This window comes from Equus caballus, chromosome 8 (assembly GCF_041296265.1).
Source record: "Equus caballus isolate H_3958 breed thoroughbred chromosome 8, TB-T2T, whole genome shotgun sequence".
Taxonomy (NCBI): Eukaryota; Metazoa; Chordata; class Mammalia; order Perissodactyla; family Equidae; genus Equus; species Equus caballus.
In genome coordinates this window covers 26,730,608-26,754,794 of record NC_091691.1, presented here as the reverse complement: position 1 = coordinate 26,754,794, position 24,187 = coordinate 26,730,608, and the positions used below count along the sequence as shown (strand labels likewise).

General features: G+C 59.3%; 1 protein-coding gene across 6 annotated transcripts in view; it reads left to right on the top strand.

Annotated features, from left to right (window-relative positions):
• The window catches only part of SCARB1 (scavenger receptor class B member 1), a 71,164-nt gene that overhangs the window by 5,314 nt on the left and 41,663 nt on the right, over positions 1-24,187 (top strand). For 2 of the 6 annotated variants that reach the window (XM_070220421.1, XM_070220420.1), the window contains exon 1: positions 2,006-2,232. The exons of the other annotated variants lie outside the window; for them this stretch is intronic. In XM_070220421.1, the coding sequence (XP_070076522.1) occupies positions 2,230-2,232 (3 nt within the window). In that variant the 5' untranslated portion in view covers positions 2,006-2,229. Of the gene's footprint in view, positions 1-2,005; positions 2,233-24,187 lie in introns of those variants that run through there. 6 annotated transcript variants of the gene reach the window in all.

Below are 24,187 nucleotides of genomic sequence, written 5' to 3'. Positions count from 1 at the left end.
TCTCCCTCACGAGCATGAAGTCTGTTGGGGCAGGGGCTGTACTGTCACCGTCACTGCGGCACCCCAGGGGCCAGGGCCGGGCCGGAGCTGTGGCAGGATGGCAGGTGACTGGCAGCTGCACCCCACCCCAGCCTCAGACTCTGTCTCGCCCCCTCCTCCCTCAGCAAGAGCCACTGAGACTGAGAGCCTTTGGGCGCCGTGCCCCACCCCGGGCTGCTCTGTGCCAGTGGCACGTCTCCTTTGCCCATCAGGGAAAAGGCGGGGCCGACGACAGTGACAGGGAAGGCCCGCAGGGTTCTGAGTGCTGCGCGGATTCGCTCCCTGTAGTCTGAGCGGCTGTGGCTGCCTCTCTGGTTGAGGGAAATGGAAGCACAGAGCCCTAAAGTCACTGGCCCCAGGTCACTCAGCTGGAGTGGCAGAACCACGATTTCAACCCAGCGAGCCTGGTGCCTTGTAGACACTGTCCTCCTTACTCCCCCACCACTCTTGGCCGTCCTCTTCGCTCCCCCCCCCAACCCCCCGTCCTCCTCTCTCTCCCCCATCCTCCCCCTCGCCTCCTCCGTCCTCCTCTCTCTCCCCCGTCCTCCCCCTCGCCTCCTCCGTCCTCCTCTCTCCCCCATTCTCCCCCTCGCCTCCTCCGTCCTCCTCTCTCTCCCCCGTCCTCCCCCTCGCCTCCTCCGTCCTCCTCTCTCTCCCCCGTCCTCCCCCTCGCCTCCTCCGTCCTCCTCTCTCTCCCCCATCCTCCCCCTCGCCTCCTCCGTCCTCCTCTCTCTCCCCCGTCCTCCCCCTCGCCTCCTCCGTCCTCCTCTCTCTCCCCCATTCTCCCCCTCACCTCCTCCGTCCTCCTCTCTCTCCCCCGTCCTCCCCCTCGCCTCCTCCGTCCTCCTCTCTCTCCCCCGTCCTCCCCCTCGCCTCCTCCGTCCTCCTCTCTCTCCCCCATTCTCCCCCTCGCCTCCTCCGTCCTCCTCACTCTCTCCCGTCCTCCCCCTCGACCCCCTGTCCTCCCTCCGCCCCCCCATTTCTGAGCAGGTGGACTTGACATTGGGAGGCAGTGTCCTCCCTTACTCTCCGCATGGCCAGTGGGTGGCAGGGTGCTCCAGGCCTTTCTCCTCACAGTCCCCTCCACCTCCCGGGCAGCTGCCTCGCTGTGGCCCATGGTCCCGGTGACCCTCGGCCGGCTGTGCCTCTGCCAGTCCCCACCCGGGCTCCCGAAGCCCTGGACCCAACCTCGGCGGGCGGGGGCACGGTGTCGCAGCCTGAGCACCCTGGAACCTCCGCGTGGCCGCGCTGGCGCCCATGGACTTGACCGTGGCCAAGTGGGGGCCTCCCTTCTCGGTGTGCTGGGCATCGCAGCTGTGCGCCCGGCTCTTGTTTTCCTTTTTTCCTGCCCTGGGGCTTCCTGCTCCTCCCGGTGCGTGAGAGCGCGGCTTCAGGAGGCTGTGGACAGCTGGAAAACACGCTATTTTTAGTTTCCCTGCTCTGGCCTATTTTTGTTTCCCTTTTTGCTCCTGGTGGATTTACTTCTCTTTGGCTTTACAAGTGTGTGTGTGTGTGCATGTGTGTGCACACACGAGTGCTGATGTCTATACAAGTGTGCCAATTGTGCATGCATGACTGGTGACACATGAACCTGTGCTGGCATGCGCATATGCATGTCTGTACATGACCACAGGCCAAAGCATGTGTGGGCACACGTACACCTGCATTGCTGTGTGCCCACGTGTTGGCATGCATGTGCACTTGCAGGCTCAACACACACACGTTGACTGTCGTGTGCTCGCATGTTTACACGTGCGTACACATGCACAGCCTGCTCATGCATACCCACATGTGTTGGTGTGTACGGTTATGTATGTGGACACATGCACACATCTGTTGGTGTGTGTGCACACACCTGTGGCCATGTGTCCCACCCCGGTCTGGCCTTCCCGTGGCCTGGCCGCAGGGGTGTGTTCAGTGCGCCTGGCTCTTCCCATTCCATGGACCATTCGCCATCCCTTCCTAGAATGACAGTACCTGCTGTGTGCCTCTGCTGAGCAACTGGACATGATTAACTAGAACTCGGTTAAGCTCAGCCACCTGGAACCATCTCGTTCAGGCCGTCACCTTCCAGCAGACCAGTCGGAGTCACTGTTGAAGACCTGCTCAACGAGTTGCCCTTGGGCGCATCTTGGTCCCAGTGGAGACCTGGCACAGGCGTGTCTGCTCCAGGGGTCATTAGTGCCCAGAATGGTGAGCCTGTGTCCTTGGTCAGCAGAAGAGGGGCCCCCAGGGTCGTAAGCCATCCCCCAAGGCTGGGGGCACTGGGACACTTTGGAAAGGTTTCAGCCACGAGGCTGACGCCAGCAGGCCTTCCTGGCTCATCTTAGAGCCAGAGGATTGGGTTAAGGGGTGTTCTGCCCCCAGCCTCCTGTGCCATGAGCATCCTGCAGGCTGGCCCTGTAAACACATTTGTTGTGCCGAGAATTCAACTGTAGGGCTAAAGATAAAACACCAGAACAAAAGGAGTCCTTTCCTGTACCTCTTCCCCTCCCCCTACTTCACACTGACCTTGGCCCCCACTGGCCCCGTGAGGCTGGAGCTGAAATGGGAAGAGAAACAAACACAACACAAAAAAGTTCATTCTTGGCTTTGGAGCCTTAAAGGACCCAGGAGCTGGCGACTCACAGGTTATCGGGGCGATTTGATCACGATGGGAAGCTGCTCGGTCTGCTCAGAACCTCCCCGAACCCAGAGGGCCCCGTGGGTATGCCATCTCATTTCCCTGTTTCCTTCTCCCTCCCTCCGCCCCACCGTTTCTTCCTGTTCACCTGGGAAGGGGGAAGGAACAGGAGTGGCCTGACCCCTGTTGGCTTCCTGACATTCTGGTGAAGTTCCTTCCACCTTTTCTGGAACCTTCTAGAATGACCCTTGAGACACTTTAAATGTCCACTCTCTTGGTTTTTCTTCTGCCTCATTTGCCTCCTTATGTCCCTGACCTCTTGCCATTGGGGTGTCCCAGGGCTTGGAGTCGTTTCCACGCTCCCGCATTCCCTGGGTGAGCCGTCTAGGCTCACGCATTGGGTGCTCTCTTGGTCCTGGCCACTCCCACAGTGGTATCCCGGCTGCAGACCTCTCCCCTGAGTCCCAGCCTCCAGCATCCAGTGGCCACCTCGGTACCTCCACCTGGGTGGTCCATGCCCAACTCCTCCTTGCCCCCTGCAACCCCGTCCCTCCGGCCATGTTCCGTCAAGCCGTAGCTTCTCCGTCCTCCAGCTGCCCAGGCCAGGAACCTTGGAGTAGGCTCGACTCTCCTCTCTCTCACTTCTTACATCGAACCGTCGGGAAGTTTTATCGCTTCATCTTCAAAACATGTCCCCGATCCAACCACTCGTCTCCACACCTAGGCACCGCCCTGCTCCGAGGTGCTGTCTGCTCTGCCCTGGATTCCTGCGCCCTCCCTTGCTCCCTGGCCAGGTCTTCTGAGCACGCCAGCCAAAGGGATGGCTCCTATTAAAATGGCGGTCAGATCTCCGTCTTCCTCTGCTCAGACCCCACAGTGGGCCACCCCATCCCCTCGGAGTCAAAGCCAAGTCCTCGGTTGGCCTCGAGGCCTGCACCATCACCCCCACCCTTTCTGCCTTCCCGTCCCCTTGGCCTTGCACGCTGGCCTTCTGGCCATTCCTCAGACGTTCTGGCACATTCCGCCTTAGCTCTTCCCTCTGCCCACAGCGCTTTCCCCTGGTGTGTGTGTGACTCTCTCTGCCCCCTCCCGGAGGCCTTTTGCCAGACCTTGCTCTCCGACCTCCCTTTCTCCTATTTCAGGTTCCCTCCTCAACCCCTGTGCTCCCAACCCTCCTGTCACCCACTGAGATACCGTGTAATTGACCTGCGCACCCCATTTACAGTTTATTGCCGATTTCTTCCCATGCAAATGTGGGGCCCCTGAGGACAGGGACCTTGGTTTTGTTCATCGCCGTGTCCCATGCACCCCGAGCCACGCGTGGCACGTACTCGGAGGTGCCCAAATATTTATGGAATGGACGTTTAGAGGACAAGGATGGTCTCCCAGGGAGGTTCGTGACTAGTGGCAGGTTGTGTTCCTGCTCAGGGACATAGGCCTCCTTCCCTGCCCTACACGGCCTGGGCTCCAGACCGAGCTGCCCCGTCTCTCGCCAGCTGCAGGGGCTTCCCCCCGGGCCGGCTGCTTGTGCCTGTGCACGCCACTCTGCCCTCCATTCTCCCTGCTGTAGCTGGAACGCTCTGTAAAAACTGCAACTGCGTCATTTGATGATCCTCATCAAAACCTTCTTGCATGTGGTATGAAACCTGTCCGCCCCAGGGCCTGTAAGCCCCTTCTTCATGGGCCCCTACCTGCCTCAACTCTCAGCACTCTCATCCTGCTCCTGCCTCACAGGCTTCTCTTTTCCTCCGACGTACCATGTTCTTTCCTGCCTCAGGGCCTTTGCACCTGCTGTTCCTTCTTCTGGAATGCTTTTCCCCCTAGCTCTTATGTTTGGTTCCCCTTTTATGTTTCAGCTCAAATGTGACCTCTTGAAGAAGATATCCCCTGACCACTAACCCCCCTTAACACTACCCCTGCCGTCACCTCATCTGTGTTATAACCATTCCATGTTATTCCCTTCCAAGCCCTCACCATTCCCTGAAATTATATTGTTCACTTGCTTGAGGTTGTTCCATGAGGCAGGGACCTCGTCTGACTTGTTCATGACTGTATTCCCTGGTTGGGGACCCTGGTCCAGGACAGAGACCTGGCTGGCGTGGGACCTTGGGCTGAGGATCCCAGTGGGGATCCTCGAAACCATGGAGTTTGGCGCTGGACTCCTCAGGTTCCGGCACTGGGTCCTCCACTCCTGTCTGTGTGCCTGGCACAAGCACCTGGAGCCTGGTCTCTGAGATGCGGTCCTGGATTCGGGGTCTGCGTCCTAGCAAGCCCCATCTGGATTCCAGTGACTTCTCTCTGATTCCAGTGACTGGCTCTTTCCTCGGGCTGAGCGTTGGTGTCTTCTGATGGACCCCTTCCCTGTCCCAACGTGAAGGGCGAGTGGCCAGGGCGAAGGGACACAGTAAAGTTTAGGACATCCGGGCTGTCTGTGGGTGGCGGGTAAAGAAACAGGACCTGTCCTGGCTCAGGCGCCCGGGGAGGCGTGGGGGCTGTACGGGGCCACCTCCCTCTGCCCACGGGGGGAGCAGGGGTCCCCACGCTGGCATCCTGGCCCCCGCAGCCTGGATTGCGGGTGGGGTGGCGTTTCCCTCCCTGCGGCAGGTAAGGCCTAAGTTCAGCATGCGAGTGGCATCCCTGACGCTTCACGCTCTTGTCTCGCCGGCAGACACTGTGGGGCTGGAGCGGGAGCCCCAGGTCCACTCTGCCGGTGGTTTTACCCCGTCCTGGATTGGGGGTGTGGCCCCCGTGCACCTCAGGCGTCTGCACTCAGGAAACCACAAGTCGCCTGGGTCGGCGTGGGCCTGGAGGGCGCGGGGGAGCGCGGGAGGCCCCGCGGCCCCGCTCTTCCTCCCGGGGGGCGCGTGCTGCATTTTTTTGCATGTAAGCTTCCAGCCGCTTTAACTGGGAAACAAACGGCCGTCTGCACCCCGTGGGGGAGAAACTGCAGCTCTGGACTTGCCCAGAGGTCTCCAAAGGGACCCTGCTGGAGGGACCCCTCAGGGTAATTGGGACCTTTCCCAACAGCCGGGACAAGACTGGGGTGAATGCCCCATCGGCTCTGATTGGCTGGGCTTATGTCACGTGCTCCTCCCTCAAGCAGTGGGCTGCTCTGATTGGTCAGGTTTGAATCACATGCGCATCCTTGGAGCCGCAGAGGGAGGCCCTTTTTCTCCAAAACGCTGGGATTGAGGCGGCAGTGGGGTGGTGACCCCGAGGCAAAGGGAGGAGCTGTTAGCACAAAGCAGAAAGGGTGACGGGCAGCAGAAATGGTTGATGGGCCGTTTGCCCCCAAATAGCTTCCCCACCGCATCTCCTCGTTGCCTCTCACTGGCTCTTGCCATTACAGTTTTAGGGATTACTTTGTTTGGCTCCATTTGAGACCTCCCAGGAGGTGGTGGCTTATCCGCTAATCGTTTCTGTCCGGGAAAGTTTCATAAACTCTTGGGTCGTTAGATCTGGAAATGGGGTTTTCCTCAGTTCCGTCTTTTATGTGTCCTTTGAGGAAACCGAAACCCAGAGGAAGCAGGGATTTATGTCAGGCCAGGGAGCAGAACAGCAGCCGTGCTGGCAGGGCCCACGGCCGCAGGCGAGCAGGGGAAGGGCGACGCTGGGCGGAGGCCAGGAGGGCCGTGCAGGAAGAGGCCCAGCAGTTGCCGCAGCAAGTTACTTAACTCGAGCCCTTCAGGCGGAGAGTCCCCGGGCTCGTCTGTACCCCTCCCCACCCAGGCCTGGTGGCAGGATGGGAGGAAGTGTTTGTTACAAACTGGGAGAGATGTCGTGGCTGGCGCCGTGTGCAAAAGTTCGGGCTTTGGGAGACGTGGGGGCGGGGTGGGGGCGGGTGGATGAGCCTGTGTCGGAATCCGCCAGGTGCAGATGAGATGATCCAGAGCTGTCATAGCCGGCAGGTGTATTCTGCAGTGTGACCCAGTACACCTGTCAGCAGCAGTGTGGGGACGAGTGGCTGCCAGCCTGCTGGCCCTTGCCCCAAACCCTGGGGCACACCCTTCCTTGCCTAAGTCGGTACGGAGGTGTGTGGGAGAGGCATCATCTGGACAGCCAGGCCTGTGGCGTCTGGGAGCATCTGTTTGTGTGCCAAGAATGTGCCCTGGGAGCCCTCGTGGGCACCTGCCCCCCGAGTGAGAGGCGTGGGGCAGAGTGGAACGTGGGAGCTGGAAGGTGGTGCTGACGGAGGCGACTCTGGCATGTCACCATCAAGGTCAGGCATGAGTTCTCAAATCCCCAGGCCTCTCTCGGGCCCTTGGCCAGGGTTTTGACATCTAGGAACTTAGGTGGACCCGAGAGCGTGGACTTTGGAGCCAGACAGCCCAGGTTCAAACCCTGGCTCTGCCACTTCCCAGCTGTGTGCCTTCTCACAAGTGACTTAACCTCTCTGTGCCTTGTTTCCAGCCTCTGTAAAATGGGATGAAGAAAAAGATCTCCTGTATGGGGCCCTCGTGGAGGTGGAGGAGTTGGCACGTAGGCAGCACTGAGAATGGCAGCGTGGCAGGTGTCACCTTAGGGTTTGCAGTTGGCATCGTCTCGACCTTATAGACACATACACATAGGAGGATTCGTCTGTCGTCATGTCATCCAGAGGGGACCGCACGCAGCCCACTGCCTGCACGTTGTTTCTCTCCCTTCCTGATCTCTTCTCTGAATCTTCCCCGGTCGCCTGGGCAGCTCCGGCTGGTTGTCTGGATGATTGAATATTCCACGGTCCCAGCCTTTCCCACGAGGGAGCGTTCAAACTCGTGAAACAGTCTGTAAAGCAGCTGATGGGTTCTTTTCCCACCCCGAGGTTTTAGTTTTAAAAATGCTGTTTTGGTAAAATCACAAGAACAGTGTCTCGAGCTCCCGGAGGCCCTCCCCAGCTCCGCTGGGTTTTTCTTTACAGGTTGCTGCATCTGTGCCCTCCCTGCCCCCTCTCTCGTCATCTCACCCCGGGACGTGTCTTAGGACAAGGATGTTCTCTGGAACCACAGACCGAGGTGGCTCTCAGGAAAGCTCAGAACGATCCCCTTCTTTGACCCAACACTCAGTGTCCGTTCAGATCCCCTCACTGTGCCCACGGCATCCTTGAAGCAGTTTTTGGGTCCAGGATGTTGTCCAGTGTCCGGTCACCTTGTCTCTTTCACCTCCTTTGTTTTGTTTAAAGATTTTATTTTTCCTTTATTCTCCCCAAGGTCCCCCGGTACAGAGTTGTGTATTTTCAGTTGTGGGTCCTTCTAGTTGTGGCATGTGGGACGCCGCCTCAGCATGGCCTGATGAGCAGTGCTATGTCCGCCTCCAGGATTCGAACCAGGGAAATCCTGGGCCGCTGAAGTGGAGCGCACGAACTTAACCACTCAGCCACGGGGCTGGCCCCTCTTTCGTCCCTTTTAATTGAGCTGAGTCCCCCCAGCTCTATTCTTTTCACTGAGCCTTTCACCACGTTGGCATTTGTGAGGGGACCAGGCCGGGTTTTTGGCGGACTGTCCCTTGATGTGGATTTGTTTAATCGTTTCCTCATGAGTGCACGTTTTCTTCCGACGGATCCCAACACAGAAGTCTCTTTGTGTGAGTTGGACGGGAGCAGAGCGCTCCCGGCCAGCTGGGTGGGCATCTGGACTCCCCCCGGCCTGGCAGCCCCACCCCGCCGCTGGCCAGGGCCTCAGGGGGAATCTGGCCCCCCGAAGCCTTCCTAATTTCCCAGCTCTGATACCTCGCCCGGCCCACGCACCCGCCCCTTCACCCTCCGGGCTCCAGATTCATCCCGGGGCGCAGGGAGCATGATGCTCCGCGGGCTGGGGCAGAGGCCTGCCTCCTCCTTGGGGCTGGACAGGCGCCGGGGCCTGGGTGCCAGGGCCTGTCTGGTGGAGACCGAATGCCAGAGAATGGCCGAGCAGCAGGTGGGGGCCTCTCCCATCCGCGTCGCCCCGCTGAGCCCGGCAGGATCCCTGTGCCCGTCTCCCTGGCCCCATCTGGCCTCTTGGCGGGCGCGGAGGCCACGCTGGCCTCCCTGGGCTGAGGGCCACCTGCAGAGGCAATGCCTTGGCAGCTTCGAAAGACTCTTGAATCCTTGGGACTTCCTCCCACCGCCTGTTCCCAGGCCTGGTCCCCGCGCGCAGCCTCCCGCTGCGCGTTCTCGCCTCGGAGTCTGTGATTACTTTTCATGCTGAAATATTATGCACTCCTGGGAAGGTGCCTAAGACACATGCAGTTGAATAAGGAACTAAAATGACCCCCGGTGAGGGGTGCTTGTCCGCCCTCCAGAACCCCCTGAGGGGCAAGCAGGCTCAGTCCCGCCTGGGGTGCTGTGGGACTGGCACCCCGTCCAGGCCCCTAACACTGGCTGTCCTTCGGTCTGGTTTTGAACTTGAATGAATCATATTGCTGTGGTCTGAATGGCTGTGGCCCCTGCAAGTCCATGTGTTGAATGCCTGGTGTCCAAGGCGATGGTCTCAGGAGGTGGGGCCTTGGGGAAGTGATTCGGCCATGAGGGTGGGGCCATTAGGTGTCATGAAGGGGGTTAGCGCCCTTATAAGAGAGACCCCACAGAGCTCCCTCACCCCTCTGCCGTGTGAGGACACAGTGAGGAGTCTGCAGCTGGAAGAGGGCCCTACCGACCGTGCTTGCAGCCTGATCTCAGACCTCCAGCCCCCCCACTGTGAGAAATAGGTGCCTGCTGTTTATAAGACTCCGGCCGTAGGATCGTGCTGCTGCAGCCCAGCCCAGACGGAGGGAGAGATTCTGTTTGTTTTGCCCTTTCTGCTTCCCATTATGTTTGTGAGATCCGTCCATGTCGTCGCAGTAAGCCACACCCCATCTTCATGGCTGTGTGATATTCCATGAGGCTGTCACGGTTTCTCCATCCTGTTCAAGACGGCCGCCAGGACCTCACCGGTGCACAAGCTGGAGTTCCTCCAGGTCCGTAAGTAGGACTGGGGGTCCCGACATGCACCTTTGGCTTCACCCAGAAGTGCCACACTGTTGCCAAAGGGGTTGCACCAGTTCATTCATTTTTTTTTTTGAGGAAGATTAGCCTGAGCTAACTGCTGCCAATCCTCCTCTTTTTGCTGAGGAAGACTGGCCCTGAGCTAACATCGTGCCCTTCTTCCTCTACTTTATACGTGGGACACCCACCACAGCATGGCTTTTGCCAAGCGGTGCCCTGTCCGCACCCGGGATCTGAACTGGCGAACCCCAGGCCGCCAAAGCGGAACGTGTGCACTTAATCACTGCGCCACTGGGCCGACCCCCCCATCATTCATTTTTAATTTAATAATTTATGGAGGTGAAATGCATATAACATAAAATTAATGTTTTTAAAGTGATCAATTCACTGGCATTTAGTCCATTCACGGTGTTGGCAACCATCCCCTTAGTGTACTTCCAGCACATTCCCATCACTCCAAAGTGAAACCCCCCGTCCCTGAGCAGTCACTCCGCATTCTGCCTCCCAGCTCTCCCAGCCTGGGCACCCACTGATCTGCTCTCTGTCTCTGTGGATTTGCTTGTTCTGGACATTTCATACAAATGGAAGCATTTGGTGTATGACCTTTTGTGTCTGGCTTCTTTCATTTAACATCGTGTTTTTGAGGTTCATCCAGTTTGTATCACATGTCAGGCCCCCATTCCTTTTCACAGCTGTATAATATTCCACCGTGTGGCTCTGCCGAATTTTGTGTGTCCATCGTCTGTTGAGGGACTCTTGGGCTGTTTCTGTCTCTTGGCCACTGTGAGCATCCACGTGCACACACATCTTTGTGCATCTGCTTTCTGTTCTCTCCTTTCCCTTCCCTTCGTCCCCTCATCACTCCTGTGTCTTACCCCTCCTTGCCCCGGCACCCCTCCGCATTGGGCAAGTCCTTAAATAGGACGTGCTTGTCCTTGTACCACCCGAAGTGCTATGGTCTGCACACAGAACACAGTTCTGGAGCCAGGCGGGCGTGGGGTCAAATCCTGGCTCTGCCTCCTGCCCGCTGTGTGACCTAAGGCAGGGTCTTCAGGTCTCTGGGCTCTCCTTAGGATCCTGTGAAATGGGATAAACTGCACCGTCCCATCAGGTGGAGGTGAGGATCCGGTGGGCCGCTGGGTAGTGAGTGCCTCAAGCTGGGCGCCTGCTCCGGCCTGGGGCGCTGACCTCCCTCCACACACGCACTGGCTCTCTGCGGCCTGCTCGTTCTCCTCAGGATCTCTGAAACCTGTCCGTATTGCTGTCTGCGTGCCCAGCTCTTTGCTTCTTGCCTTTGTCTGGATTTCCGAGTTCACCTTTCACACATTTTATTTGTGCCCTTTGTGACGAGTGCCCGGTTCCATCCACCCCTGCCTCAAACAGCAAACATCCTGGAACCTTCCACCTTGTAATTTTCAAGAATTTCCTCGGGATGTGCTGGGAGAGGACCTGCCGGGTTGGGGCCCTGGGGAGCCAGTTTCCCTGGGTGTGCCGGCCCCCCAGCCTCGGCTCTTCCCTCCCACGCCTGCTCCCGGGCCTGGCACCGTCTGGCTTCCAGAGTGTCTGCGGTTGGGTGGGTGTGCGTTGGGGGTTGTTCGAATTGGTGTTGCTGAGTCGTGAGTTCGAGCCTTCTTTTGTGAGTCATTGGGAGGGGATCCAAGGCTCAGAGAGCTCGAGGGGCTTGGCAGGGGGTCACACAGCAAACGAGGCCAGACCCCAGGCCTCGGGCTTGGCTTAATCAGAAACCCTGTGGCCCCCGCTGAGCGAAGCCATCTTCCGGGAGAGGACGGAGGACCTGAGGTTCCTCTCTTGGGCTGGGAAGGCTCGGAGCGGAGGGCAGTCCCTGTCGAGGACGGGGGAGCATGTCCCCGCTCCACCAGCTCACGCGGCCCCTCCTGCTGACCGTGTGCCGGCGGCCGCCTGGGTGTGTAACCGTGCGTGTGCGTTAATTTCCTAGGGCCTCTGTCCTCACATGGCTGTCCCCCCGTGTCCCTCTGTGTCCCCCCCTCTTCTTATAAGGACACCTGCCGTTGGATTTAGGGCCCACCCTAATCCAGGATGACCTCCTCTCGAGACCCTTCGCTTGATTATGTCTGCGAGGACACTTTTGCCAAATGAGGTCCCATTCTGAGGTTCCGGCTAGACGAGAATTCTGGGGGACACTGTTCAACCCACTGCAACATGTGTGCCCGACCCTCAGACCTGCAGAACTCCGGGATCAAATCCAGGCCCTCGTTCTTGGCTTCTCCGGGAACCTGATTTTTTACTGAAAGCCAGTCTCCTCTTGTGCAAATGGGCCGACTGTCTGAGCTCCCGCAAACCAGAGGCCAGGAGAGCGGCCTCCGATGGGCGCGTCCCTCGGGTGGCTGGCCTGGACGTGCTCAGCAAGGTCAGCTCTGGCCCAGACAGCCCCTGATGGCATCAAAAATAAGATAAGGAAAGTAAAATAGGGGTAGGATTTTTTAAAAAACGGAAAGCATACAAAAAAAGCCAACATGAAAAGCCACCGCTCCCTGTCCCACGGCGGGGCCTGGCTCCGAAGGCGGCCTGGGTTAATAGTTCCTTCCTGAGCACCAATGTCTGTGTCCACGGGCCCGGGGGACGCCCCCCTCCAGGCACACACGGGCTCCCAGCGTCTTTCTCCAGCTCAGGTGTGGCTCCTCTGGGGGCGTCTTGGAGATCCTTGTTCTGGCAGAGCCCCCACGGTGGGTGCGCATGCTTGTGAACAGAACGCGGCGAGGACAGAGCTGCAGGTCTCTGTTTGCTGCCGGCACAGTGCAGGAGGAGGGGAGCGAGGGAAGCCTCATCCAGGGACGGGACACAGGAAGGCGCAGGGCGGGATCCGTCTCACAGGAGCCTTCCTGCTGGAAACACCTGTGTGCCTCCTGGAGCTTTCTTGGGCTGTGCTGGCTCCCTGGGGTGGCCGGCACAATCACAGGCTTGGAGGGTCAAAACAACAGAGACGCCTTCCCCTCGGCCCTGGAGGAGTGCTCCCGTATCCAGGGTGGGCAGGATCGCGAGGACACTGCTGCGGCCTTTCCTCCTTCTGCGGGCCCAGGCGACTCCGGGCTGTGGCCGCACCCCTCCTGTCTCTGCCTCTGTCTCCACTGGGGCTTTCTTCTGAGTCTCTTCTCTTCTCAGGACACTCGTCCTTGGATTTAGGACACCGCCCCCCCCATAATTCAGCATGATCTCATTTTAAGATCCTTAATTACATCTGGAAAGACCCTTTTTCCAAAGAAGGTCACATTCACGGGTTCCAGGTAGACATGTCTTTTGAGGGGCCACCGTTCGACCCCCTCCGGGAAGGATGATGTTAGCAACAATAGCCAGTGTTGCCTGAGCGCCACCTGTGTGCCAGGCGCCAGGCTGCGTGTGGTACAGGCATCAGCTCCTCACATCCTCACAACCCACTCCAAGGCACGGTCTGCTCGTTTTCCAGGTGGAGGCACAGAGGCTCAGAGAGGTTGAAGCACTTGCCTGAGGTCACACAGCTGGTGGTAGAAGCAGAGCCTGGACCAGGCCTGTGCTCCCTACTCTTGTCCCAAGGCTGCAGCCCAGCTGCTCACAGACCTGGACCTGGCTGGAGGGGCATTTTGTGTGGCCTATGCTGCTATTAAAAAAAAATTTAAATTGGTCACCAGCATGGAAAGATGAGCAGATTTACATCCAGTCTGGAGTCCTGGGCACTGATGACGGGGGAAGGTCTCCGTGGCAGCTGTCGGCCGGGGCTGCCCGTTGGCTGAGGTCTGTTCTTTGCAGGCCTCTTCCCACCAGGACGATGCTCTCCCGCTGTGGCCGTGCCAGGTGGCTCGGCTCCCCCAGGCCGCGTGTCGTAATCTGTCCAATGGGGCGAGCGCCAGCCGTGGGCTTCCTGCCGTTGCTGCGAGGGGTGAATGGGGTACGTGTGGGAGGAGAACGGGCGCCGCCTGGGCCGCGAGGGGTCGGCCGGCTGACGTTGTTGCTTTGATGACCTGTCCGTTTCTGGAATAAGTTCTGTTGGTTCACGGAGGCTGTCTGGGGTCTGGGTGATGACGAGGTCAGAGGAGACGTGGGCGGTGGGGCGCCCTTCTGGATTCCGACACGGCTTAAGGCCTCAGGCCCGTCGTAAACCTCTTGCCTCCGTTTCTTCATCTGGGGTGGCGTTTGTTCTTTCTTCCTGGCCAAGTGAGGGAACAGTGAGAAGAACTCAAAAATATTTATTAATTATTAGTGTAGGTGGCAGTACAGGGAGGGGGTTAAGGAAATGGCCCTCATTTCTAGCCAGACTTAGGCAGTGACCCAGCCTCCCCGAGCCTGCCTCAGTCTCCCCATCTGTAAGGTGGGATGACGTTAGCGTCCACCTTGTGGAGCTGTCTCGAGGACTCAGTGAGCACTGTCCTTCGAGCGTTGCGGCTCCTGCTGGGGCCGCGGGGACGGGGGGGCAGGGGTGGCGATGAAGGCCATGTCCGTCCGGCCACCTGGAACAGGACGGCAGCAACCCCAGCGAGGCCCCGGGGAGGTGGGAGTGGAGGTGGCTGTGGGGGGCAGGGTGGCTGTGCCTTGGTATCCTCTCCCATGAGCCGCAGGGACTGCCGTCACTGACCTCCACGCTCCCTCGGGGTCCGGCCGCCGTGCTGTGTGGCCGTGAGCTCAGATAAGTGCTGTCAAGCAGCCAGGGCCACCCGTGACCTTGGCAGGGAGGGAGACTGGCCGGGGGGGCTGGGACAGGTCAGCTGAGGTTTGAGATGTCCTTTGACCCCAGGGGTGTGGGGGGAGGTCTTTGAACCCTCCTAGTGGTTTTGGATGTGACAACAGCAGCCTTGCATTTTTGCAGCATCTCTGACTTTTCTGAGGCTCTTGGAGCTTGGGGTCTGGTGGACCCGCGACAGGCACGAAAGCTCCAGGGGTCACAGCACGTGGACAGGAGCTTGCGTCAACCCAGAGTCCTTGGCTCCAGGCCGGGAGTGACGCGTTGCATTCAGCCCCAGCTTTCTCTGTGGGCGCTCCCACTGACGGGCGGGACAAGCCCTTTCGGGGAGTCGGCTCCGGGCAGCCCTGGTGATGGTCAGCCGAGGGGTGTGGGCAGGACGGGGGCCGGGCGCCCCGCGAAGGAGGGGCCCTCGAGCCCCGAGTGATGGGGGAAGGTCGCTCATGTCCCTCCACGCGTGTTCACCGAGCGCCTGCTGTGTGCAGGGCGTTGTCAGGCGTGGAAGCTCCCGTCGTGGGCTCCAGACCGCGTGCTACTCTGGGCCACTGACATTGCAGCAAGGGGGGCGGCCGTGAACCAGCAAATAAAGACACACACGGAAGCCTCTGAGGGCTTGCTGTGAGAACTCCGGAGGGGGCGTGCAGGCGGGCTGGCATCAGGGACTGGGGGGGTGGGTCTCTTTTGGGTGAGGGGTTGGGAGGGCGTCTCTGAGGGGGAGTCAGGCATAGGAGCGGCATGCCAGGCCGAGGGCACAGCAGGTGCAAAGGCCTGGAAGGGGAAGTGGCTTACGGCATTGGAGGAGAGGGAACCGGCCGTGGGGTGGGAGAGGTGACTGGGAGCGGGCGGTGAGGGCGGAGGGGCGGGCTGGGGCCTTGTCGGACGCGGTGGGGAGTTGGGGTTTGGTTTTCAGTGCCCGGGGACGCCATTGGAGCAGGGGAACCCTGACCTGATTGGTGTCTCACAGAGCCCTCCAGCTGCCCTGGGGAGGAGGGAGAGTTGGGGGCTCGGGGTGGAGGCAGGGAGGGCGGTGGGTCGGGGCAGCGTGGGGGCAGTGACATTGCAAGGAGGGAGCAGATTTGAGGTTTCTTTCTCAGGGAGAGTCAACAGGACGTGCCGATGGACGGAGCTGGGCGTGCGGGGAGGAGGGAGGTGCTATGGCTCTTGGCTTCCGCGCGGGACTCGATGGTGGGGCTGTTTTCCAAGATGAGAAGGTTGGGAGTCGGTCACGAGCAGGTGGAGAGTGGGGGCCTTCACTCTGGTCTCGAGTTCTGGGTCAACCACAAAAAACCCAAAGAGCCCGGTTACAAAATGGGTCAAGGCCTTAGCATGGATTTCTCCAAAGAAGATACGCAAGTGACCCCCAGGCACACGAAAAGACGCTCAACTCATCCTCAGAGAAACAGATCAAAGCCGCCTCGCGCGTCAGGACGGCCGCCGTCCCAAAATGAACAAGGATCCGTGAGCAGGTGGAGGAGGGGCCCCTGCAGCCGCCGGCGGGAACGTGCCCGGGTGCAGCCGCCGTGGGAGACGGGCTGGCCGTTCCTCAGAAAGCCGTACAGAGTCACCGTGTGACCCAGCGATTCTGCTTCTGGGGACGTCCCCAAAGAACGGGATGCGGGGACTCGAGGCCACGTTGTGCCCCCATGTGCGTGGCAGCGTTATTCACAGGGCCGAGGCGTGACGCAACCCAGACGTCCCTCCACGGATGGAGGCCCCTCCAGACGCTGAATGTGATTCAGCCCGAAAGAGGGAGCTGGTCTTGGTGCAGCCCGTGGCATGGGTGAGCCTGGAGGACACTGTGCTGAGCGAAAGAAGCCGGTCACACAGGGACAGACACTGAGTGATTCCACTCCCACGACGTCCCCAGAGGAGGCCCATCCATAGAGACAGAGAGTGGGATGCAGGGGCCAGGGAACGGGGGGAGGTGGTGGTAATGGGGCAGAGTTTCTATTGTGCAAGATGGAAACGTTCTGGAGGGGCCGGTGGAGACGGTGGCGCAACGTGAGTGTACTGAGCGCCCCCGGACTGCGCACCCAGAAATGGTGAGGAGGGCAAACTTTATGTTATGTGTGTTTTACTACAATTTAAAAAAACCGCTGTGGGGTCTAATTTGAGGGGGTGTTGGTGTGCCCCGTCTTGGATTGGGTTTGCTGATGGGGGCCCGCCGGCCACGGTGAGGTGATCATCCGCCGAGCTTCGTGGAGATGAGCCTCTGAGGGTGGCAGCCCCAGCCTCGTCTCCTCCGGGTCCTGGTGGACGAGCCCTGGGCCGGCTCCGCGGGGCCTTCTCACCGCGGGGCCAGGGCGGCGGGGGCGGCTCCTTACGACGGTCCTCGCGGCACGTGCACACCGGGTGCCCGTGTCCTGGGTCCTTTCATCCTCTGCTCTGCCACCGGGCGGGAGGAGGAGGGTCTCCGTGTGGCGCATCAGGGGACCGGGCGGGGAGGATGGGGTGGCGGACACGGGTCTGTAAAGGGGCAGAGTGAAGGTTTTGGCTCACCTCTGCCAGAGCCAGAGCCGCCCCAGCGGCCGAGAGTGGGCGTGGCCGAGCCAGCACGGCTTTAAGACGGACACCGAGACGTGGCTCCTATCGAACTCTCACGTGTCATGAAATGGGATTCTGTTGACTTTTTTCAAACATTTTAAAATGTAAAAGCACTGTTAGCATCTGGAATGAATGGAAACAGCCATGAGGCCTGATGTGGCCCGTGGGCTACAGTTTGCGAACCCGTTCTTGCTTGAAAAGAGCCAGCTTTATTCCTGGAGTGAAGTGGAGGCGTCAGCAGGAAGAGTTATCCTCCTCCTGACTTCTGTGGAGGAGGTGGCGCTGGAGTCAGCCCTGGTGGAGACTGTGGCCATACCTGTGGCTACCTTTCCCGGGCAGGAGAGTGCAGTGGTCAGAGCCCAGACTTTGGGGAAGACCAGAGTTGCTGACCCTCTGCAACTGCTAGGTTTGTGCCTTGGGGCAATAAGTGGTTAAATCTCACTATGACTCAGTTTCCTCATCTATAAGACAGAGCGAATAGTGATACCTACCTCACAGACCAGTGGTCGGGTTCAAGTGAAAGAAAGCATTGCTTCAGATGGGATGTTTTGGGCTGCAAACAACATGAAACCTGCTTCCGAGTGGCTGGTGTAATCAAGATGTTTATTGTCGTGCTCCGTAAGAGACTGGAGGTGATAAGCGTTTCCAGATTTGTTCAGGAGTTCGATAATGTCAGGGCACTGGGTCAGTGTCTATGCGACTCTCTTAGCCTTGCCCTCATGGTCTCGCGATGGCTGCCACAGCACTGGACATCATGCTGTCACACACATCATTCAAAGCCCAAAGGAGGGATGGTGCAATGGGAGGGCTCTGTTCAGTTCTTCCTCTTTTGTTGGAAGAGGAGTGTTTTCTCAGATGCTCCCAACAGGCTTCCCTTCCTTTCACGTTAGCTAGAACAGGGTCATGGGCCTGGACTGGAGCTGGGCCCACCTTCCCTGAGATTAGGGCTTTCTACCCAATACTAGAAGCAAGTTAGGGTTCTCTGAGCAGGGTGAGGGGATAGAGGTGGCCTTCCGGTGTGTGGCAGCACTGTCTGCCACCTGTGCGTCAGACAGAAGGCCTGGCCCCCAGCAAATGCTGCCTGTCGTCGTTGACGTTAGCCACCTGTGTATCGGGCACGTGGAATTGCACAGCTGAGCACACCCCAGCGAGCAGCACGCCAGCAGCATCCCCTTGCGCTCCCCTCCAGGGGACACCCAGCTGCGAGGTAACTGCCCCCCGGCTTCTGACAGCGGAGCAAGGTTTTACCAGGACGGTCACGCGACACGTCCTCTGGTCGGGCTTCTCTTGCTCCACGTGAGGCTCTGAGGTCCGCCCCGTCACCTGTGGGGCTCTTCCGTGCCGCCGTGCTTGTGCCGTGCGTGTGCCTGGCCCGGGCTCGGGTTTGGGTGGTTTCCGGGTGGCGCTGTCGGGAGGAAAGCTGCTGGGAACATTTGTCTACAAGCCTTCGAGGGGACGTGTGTCTCCATTTCTCCTGGGTGACGCCAAGAAGGGGCTTGCTGGACGTCGGGCTCTGCTTTAGTCGATCTTGCCCAAGAATATTCCAAAGTGGTTGCACCACACGTGCTCCTGCCAGCTGTGCAAGTGTTTCATTGCTGGCCAAGGTATGCCAATAAACACGTTTGATGCCCTGCTCTCTTCCTGTTGGGTGTCTGAGTCATTTGTGAGTAACGTGTCCTCTTCCCACTTCCTGCCCTGCTTCTCTTTAATTGATTGCCCCCCGTAGCATGAAGCACCAGCCTGGAGCATATTAGATGCTCAGGCGAGGTTGGAACGAACAAACGAATGAATGAATGAATGCTGGGTCGTCACCCTGTGTTACTGTAGGACAGGGATCACAAACTCAGATGTCCGTCAGGGCTGTGAGTGAAGCATCCTGGTGTGAGGTGATAGGGAGTGGTGGGGCCTGTGGCAAGCTGGGGAGTGGACCCTCTGTGAGGAGCAGCTGCCACTTGGCTCCAGCAGGCTGCGGCCATGTGGGGGTGCAGGCCCAGTGCTGCCACATCTCCCAGTTTTTCAGAAGCCAGAAATCCAGAATTTATGTGCTGTTTTTAAGATATTGTCAACCAATTCAAGTATTTTGAAATACCACGTGATCCAAAACTCATCCACTGGCCAAATCTGGCCCATGGACTGACAGCTCGTAGAGTCGGGGAGAAGACCCATCTGTGTGTTTTTGTGTACGTGCGGAAGGGTGTAATGAATTTTAAGTGATTTTAAAAAACTCCTCATGAAAGATTTCAAATATACATAGAAGCAGAGAGAGTGTCTTGCTGCCGTGCGCCCCTCCTCTGCTTCGACAGACGTGGTCGTGCAGCCTCCAGGCTGCCCTGCGCCCCCCACCCGGCTCCCTGCCCGGTTCTCCTGGAGCTCACGTCTGACATCGGTCATCTTCTCTAGCCGGTGACTCTCTGCCTGGCGTGGGGCCGAGTCCTCTGCAGCCCCGTCCAGACACACGGCCCGGCCCCAGCCCGGCATCTGAGTCGGCGGGGCGGCCATGGGGCCCGAGGGCCTGCATTTCTGTCAAGTTCCCAGGTGACGCAGCTGCTGCTGATGGGGGCCCGCTCTTGGAGAGCCACTGCTCCAACGGGTGCCCGGCACAGTCACACAAAGTGACACAAAGCCCAGACCCCCTGCCCCCACTGTGCCGCGGAACTGTCGCCCACCCGAGCGCGCCCCCAGGTCCAGCGTGAGCCTCTGAAATGAGGAACCGGCTCCGCTGTTTGGAAATCCCCCGGGCCTCCCCCCGGGGGCCTCTGCCCCTTGCCGTTGGGTCCCTTTTGGGGGGCTGCGGGGGTGTGGCTCCGTGGTTGGTTGGTCCCTGCCCGGCCAGGAAGTTCCTGGGCCCCCTGGGACCCTCAAGGTGCTCTGACCTCTGGCCTCTTCTCTCCCCACCTGTCCCGTGGGAACCTGGTGGCTTTTAGAGGCCTGCTTTGGCGAGACCCCCGATTCTGATGCGCCCCAGGATGGGGGTGGCCCCCGTCCAGGGCCCCTCGGCGCCCCTCGTGTGCCCGGCTGAGGATGCAGCAGCTGAGGTCTTTCTGGGACGTGCCTCAGTTCGCATTCTGATACCGTGTGTCACCATCCAGCCAGGCTGTCCTTTGGTCTCAGGAGTCTGGAGCCGGGGCAGTGGAAGGGGCTTGCTCTGCAGATCCCGGCGGGAGAACGAAGGCCCCCACGGCGCCACTTGAAAGAAGCCACCAGAGTGTGTTCTGCCCTGTGTTTCTTCAAGGGGCTCAGGCTGCAGATCAAGGGGGCTTCACTGCGAGGGGATGGTGGGCGTCCCGTGCAGCGACCTGGCCCACCTTGTCTGGCCGGGGCCCTGCCTGCTGGCTGCAGACGGGAGCACTCAGGAGAGCCAGGGGTGCGTGGGGGACAGGCGTCACCCCGCCCCGGTGCTGGGGGTTCCCAGGTGTGGAGGGGGCTGCGGGAGGAAGCCCCACATTCCCTGAGCGGGCGTGGGAGGCAGGACAGTGGCCCCCAAAGATGTCCACGTCCTAATCCTGCGACCTGTGGACGTGCCACCTCACGAGACGAGAGAGATTTTGCAGATGTGGTTAAATGAAGGAGCTTGAGATGGGGAGGTTGTCCTGGGTTATGTGCGTGGACGTCTCCAGGGGCCTTGTAAGAGGCAGACAGGTGAGCGAGGATGAGGCGATGAAAGCGGGGTCGGAGGGATGAGGGGCTGGGCCAAGGAGGGCAGGTGGCTTCTGGAAGCTGGAAAAGCTGGTGAATGGATTCTCCCCGGGGGCTGACGCCTCGATTTTACCTCCATCTTGTGGTGAGACCCCTTTTCGACCTCTGACCTCCGAAGCTCCCAGATACCAAATCTGTGCTATTTTCAGCCAGTGAGCTTTTGGTAATTTGTGTGCAGTCAATAGGAAAGTCAAACAGTGAGTTTTGTTCCATTAAAGCTACGGAAGTAAAATTCTACCAGAGTCTGGTTTTGGTTTAAGTAAAATACTTCAGCTTGAAACACTCTTGTATGTTTGAATAGACCTGCTTTTGAAAATGTCAGTGTTGTTTCAGCGGCTCTGATGCTTGCAAAAGCTCTGGGCGCACGTTTTCCTTTGGCCTCCGGCTCTCCTGGGACCGGGTCCCACGCGGATCTGAGCCCACAGGAGCCGCCGGGCTGGGTCCTGTTGGCTGTGAGTGAGTTTGTGTTTTAGAGCAGTTTTAGATTCACAGACACGTTGGGGGGCCGTTACGGGGTGTTCGCGACCCTGCACCCCGCTTCCCTGTTCACATCTGTGGTGCTTGCGGCACGTTGCTTACGGGGGACGAACCAGAGTTGACACGTTAGCGTGAGCCAGTCCCACACTGTCCCGCCTCCTTCGTTGTGACTTCATATCCGTTTTCTGTCCCGGCCCGTCCAGGACACCACGTCGCGGGCAGTCCTGCCTCCGGAGGCTCCTCGCTGTGGCGGTTTCTCAGACTTTCCTTGGTTTGGTGACTGGACAGCTTTGAGGGGCCCTGACCGGGTTTCGCAGGTGCCCCTCTGTTGGGGCTGCTCCGACGGGTTTCTCACGGCGAGCCTGGGGCTCTGGGTTTGGGGGGAGGGCACAGAGGCAAAGGGCCGGCTCGTCCCCTTGTGTCAGCATGCCGTCACCGTCGAGGTCGTCCTGTTTCTAGTCCCTTTTCACAGATGAGGAAACCGAGGCACAGAAGTTGTGTGGGGCCCCTGCCTAGGAGGAGGGGGAGGGCCGGAACTGAGGGGGCAGGGGGTCGGGGCCGTGGGGTCGGGGTCCCTCTGCTGGTGTTGGGGCTCCTGGGCCCCCAGCCGTGACCCCGCAGGTCTCTCGGGGGCAGGTGGAGAGAAGTCAGGTTGATGGGGCCTGGCAGCCTTGTTGGGCCCTTGGGGGCCAAGGTACCCCCAGCATGTGCCCAACACCTTAAGAGCACCCACCGCCGTAGTAAACAGTTTTTCTCTCATTTTTTCTTTTTAAAACCCGAAATGTAACCCCCATATAGGGAAGCGCCCAGGCTCAGGTTCGAGGTCGCCGAGTATCTGTGTAGGTGTGCACGCTGGCCGCAGCCACCTGGATCGTGGGGGGACTCCCCTGCCCTCTCGGCAACCCCCTGTGGCCCACTGCCCCTCTGTCCCAAGGATTGGTCAGCCCATTCCAGGACAGTGACCTCAGTGGGTGCACTGGCAGGTTCTCCCGTATGTTGAGCTGCTTCTGTCAACGTCGTGCTCGTCGGCTCCTCTGTGTCACTGTGGGTGTCCTCGTGCATCCCTTTCTTGGTGGGTGGTGGCTGGTTGTAGGACTGTGCCACCGTTTGTCATCCACGCACTGTTTGTGGCCCTTTGTGTTGTTCCCAGTTTGGGCTGTTATGAGGCGAGCTGCCTGAGCGGTCGTGGACCATCTCCGTGTGGTGTATGTTTCATTTCTCTGGGGTGCACGCTGGCAGTGGGATTGCTGCCTTGCAGGGTAAATGTATGTTCAGCTTTAGCCAAGGATGCCAAAGTGTTTTCCATCATGATTATCCCAAATTATCCTTCTACCACCAGTGTGTGAGCGTTCTGGTTGCTCCGCATCCTTGCCAATATTTGTTATTGTCAGTCTTTTTCGTGTCAGCCATTCTGGTGTATGGTGTAGGAGCTCATTGTGGGTTTAGTGGACATTTCTCTGATGACTGGGCTGGGCAGCATGGGTGGGGTGGCTCCATGAAGTCACAGGGGTCTAGTCTCCTATCTTCCTGCTCCACCATCCTTGGTGCGTGGCTTCCATTTTCAAGGCTGCCTCGTGATCCAAAGTGGCTGCTCTGACTCCATCCATCATGACTGTAGTCCAGGCAGCAGGAAGGGGGGCTTGTCAACAGAGACAGAGGAATTTCTGATGGTGGTAATGGCAGGAAGACACACAGGGTGGTGGACAGAATGCGATGGAGGAGGGCTGCTTTAGAAAGGAGGCTCTTTTTGTCCATTTTGTTCACTGCTCTAGTCCCCAGACCTAGACCAGAGCCTGACGTGTAGTGGGGACTCAGTGAGTATTGTTGAGGGAATGAAGGCTGTTCAGGGAATGTCTCACAAAGAAGGTGACTTTAGGCTTGAGAAGTGAGGCATCGGGTCGGGGGGCAGGGAGAGTGCCCCTGGAGGAGTGAGCAGTAAAAGGCTCTGTGGCAGAAACTTGCCTGGTGGGTGCAGGAACAGCAAGGTCAACAAGGCTGGAACAGAGTGAGTGAGGCCGACAGTAAAGGGGGGTGTGATGGAAGTGCCTCCAGGAAGCCAGATCACTCAGGACCTCGTAGGTCACTGTCAGGAGTTTGGACTTTATTCCGAGATAGGTAGGGAGCCGTGGGAGGTGTTTGAGCAGGGGATGACATGATCCAACTTATCTTCTAAAAGGGTAACTGATTCTGTGGCGTGAATAGACCAGGGGCAGAAGTCGGAAAACCAGCCAAGAGGCTACTGCATTGCTCCAGTCAAGCGATGGTGGGGCCGGCGGGGGGGCGGTGTGGACAGAAGCGGGTGGATTTCAGGGGAGGTTTGGAGAGAGAGCAGCCACAACCTTGCTGTGGGATGGGTGCTGGGCGGGAGGGGAACGGAGGAGTCAAGGATGACTCAGCTTTGTCGCTGAAGCTGCTCACCCGTCGTCTTAGCAACGGGCCGGCGTTTCCTATAAAAAGCTCCTCTTTTGTACTTAGTACCTTTCAAGTCAAAAGCAGCTGGGACATTAGCGGAGGGCATGGTGTTCCCGAGGCCAGAGCGGCCCGTGCTGCCGGCCGACCGTGTCCAGGGCCCCTGGGGCTGGGGGCGCCTCTGGAGCCCTTGGGTTCGGGGGCCGAGCGGGCGGGGTCTGGGCCTGTCCCAGAACTGGGTCTCGTGGGCGAGTGGCCTCCTGGCTCGTGTGGTCAGAGCTGTGTCCCCAGAGCCTGTTTCTTGCTGTCACTGGGGAGGGACTAGGTTTTGCAGTTCCGTGGCCCGTCAGGTTCACGGTTAGGGGTGAAGCCCCGTGCGCTGCAGCCCGGGGGGGACGGCCTGGCGGAGAAGCGTGGACACACAGGCCCGCATGTGGGCGCCGGCCCCGCGCCCGGGCTCCCCCCGCTCCTGTGCCCTGGGAGACGGCCGGCCTTGCAGCCTCAGTGTCCACCTGTGACATGGGCTTCGAGAGTTTGAGGGGTGAAGCAGGCAGAAGTGCGTTGTTACCTGAGCGGTGCCATGTGGTTGACATGATGCTGCTGTTGCCTCTTCACCCCTGGCCTCTCAGGGCCAGGCGCCCCGTCTGGTTCATCTTTGCGTCTTTAAATTCCTCGCACAGCATCTAGCACAGGGTGGGTGGTTGTGCGCAGAATGGACCAGGTCCTGATTAGATCCGGGCAGGCTCGTTTTAGGTAGTTCCTGAAGGCTTCC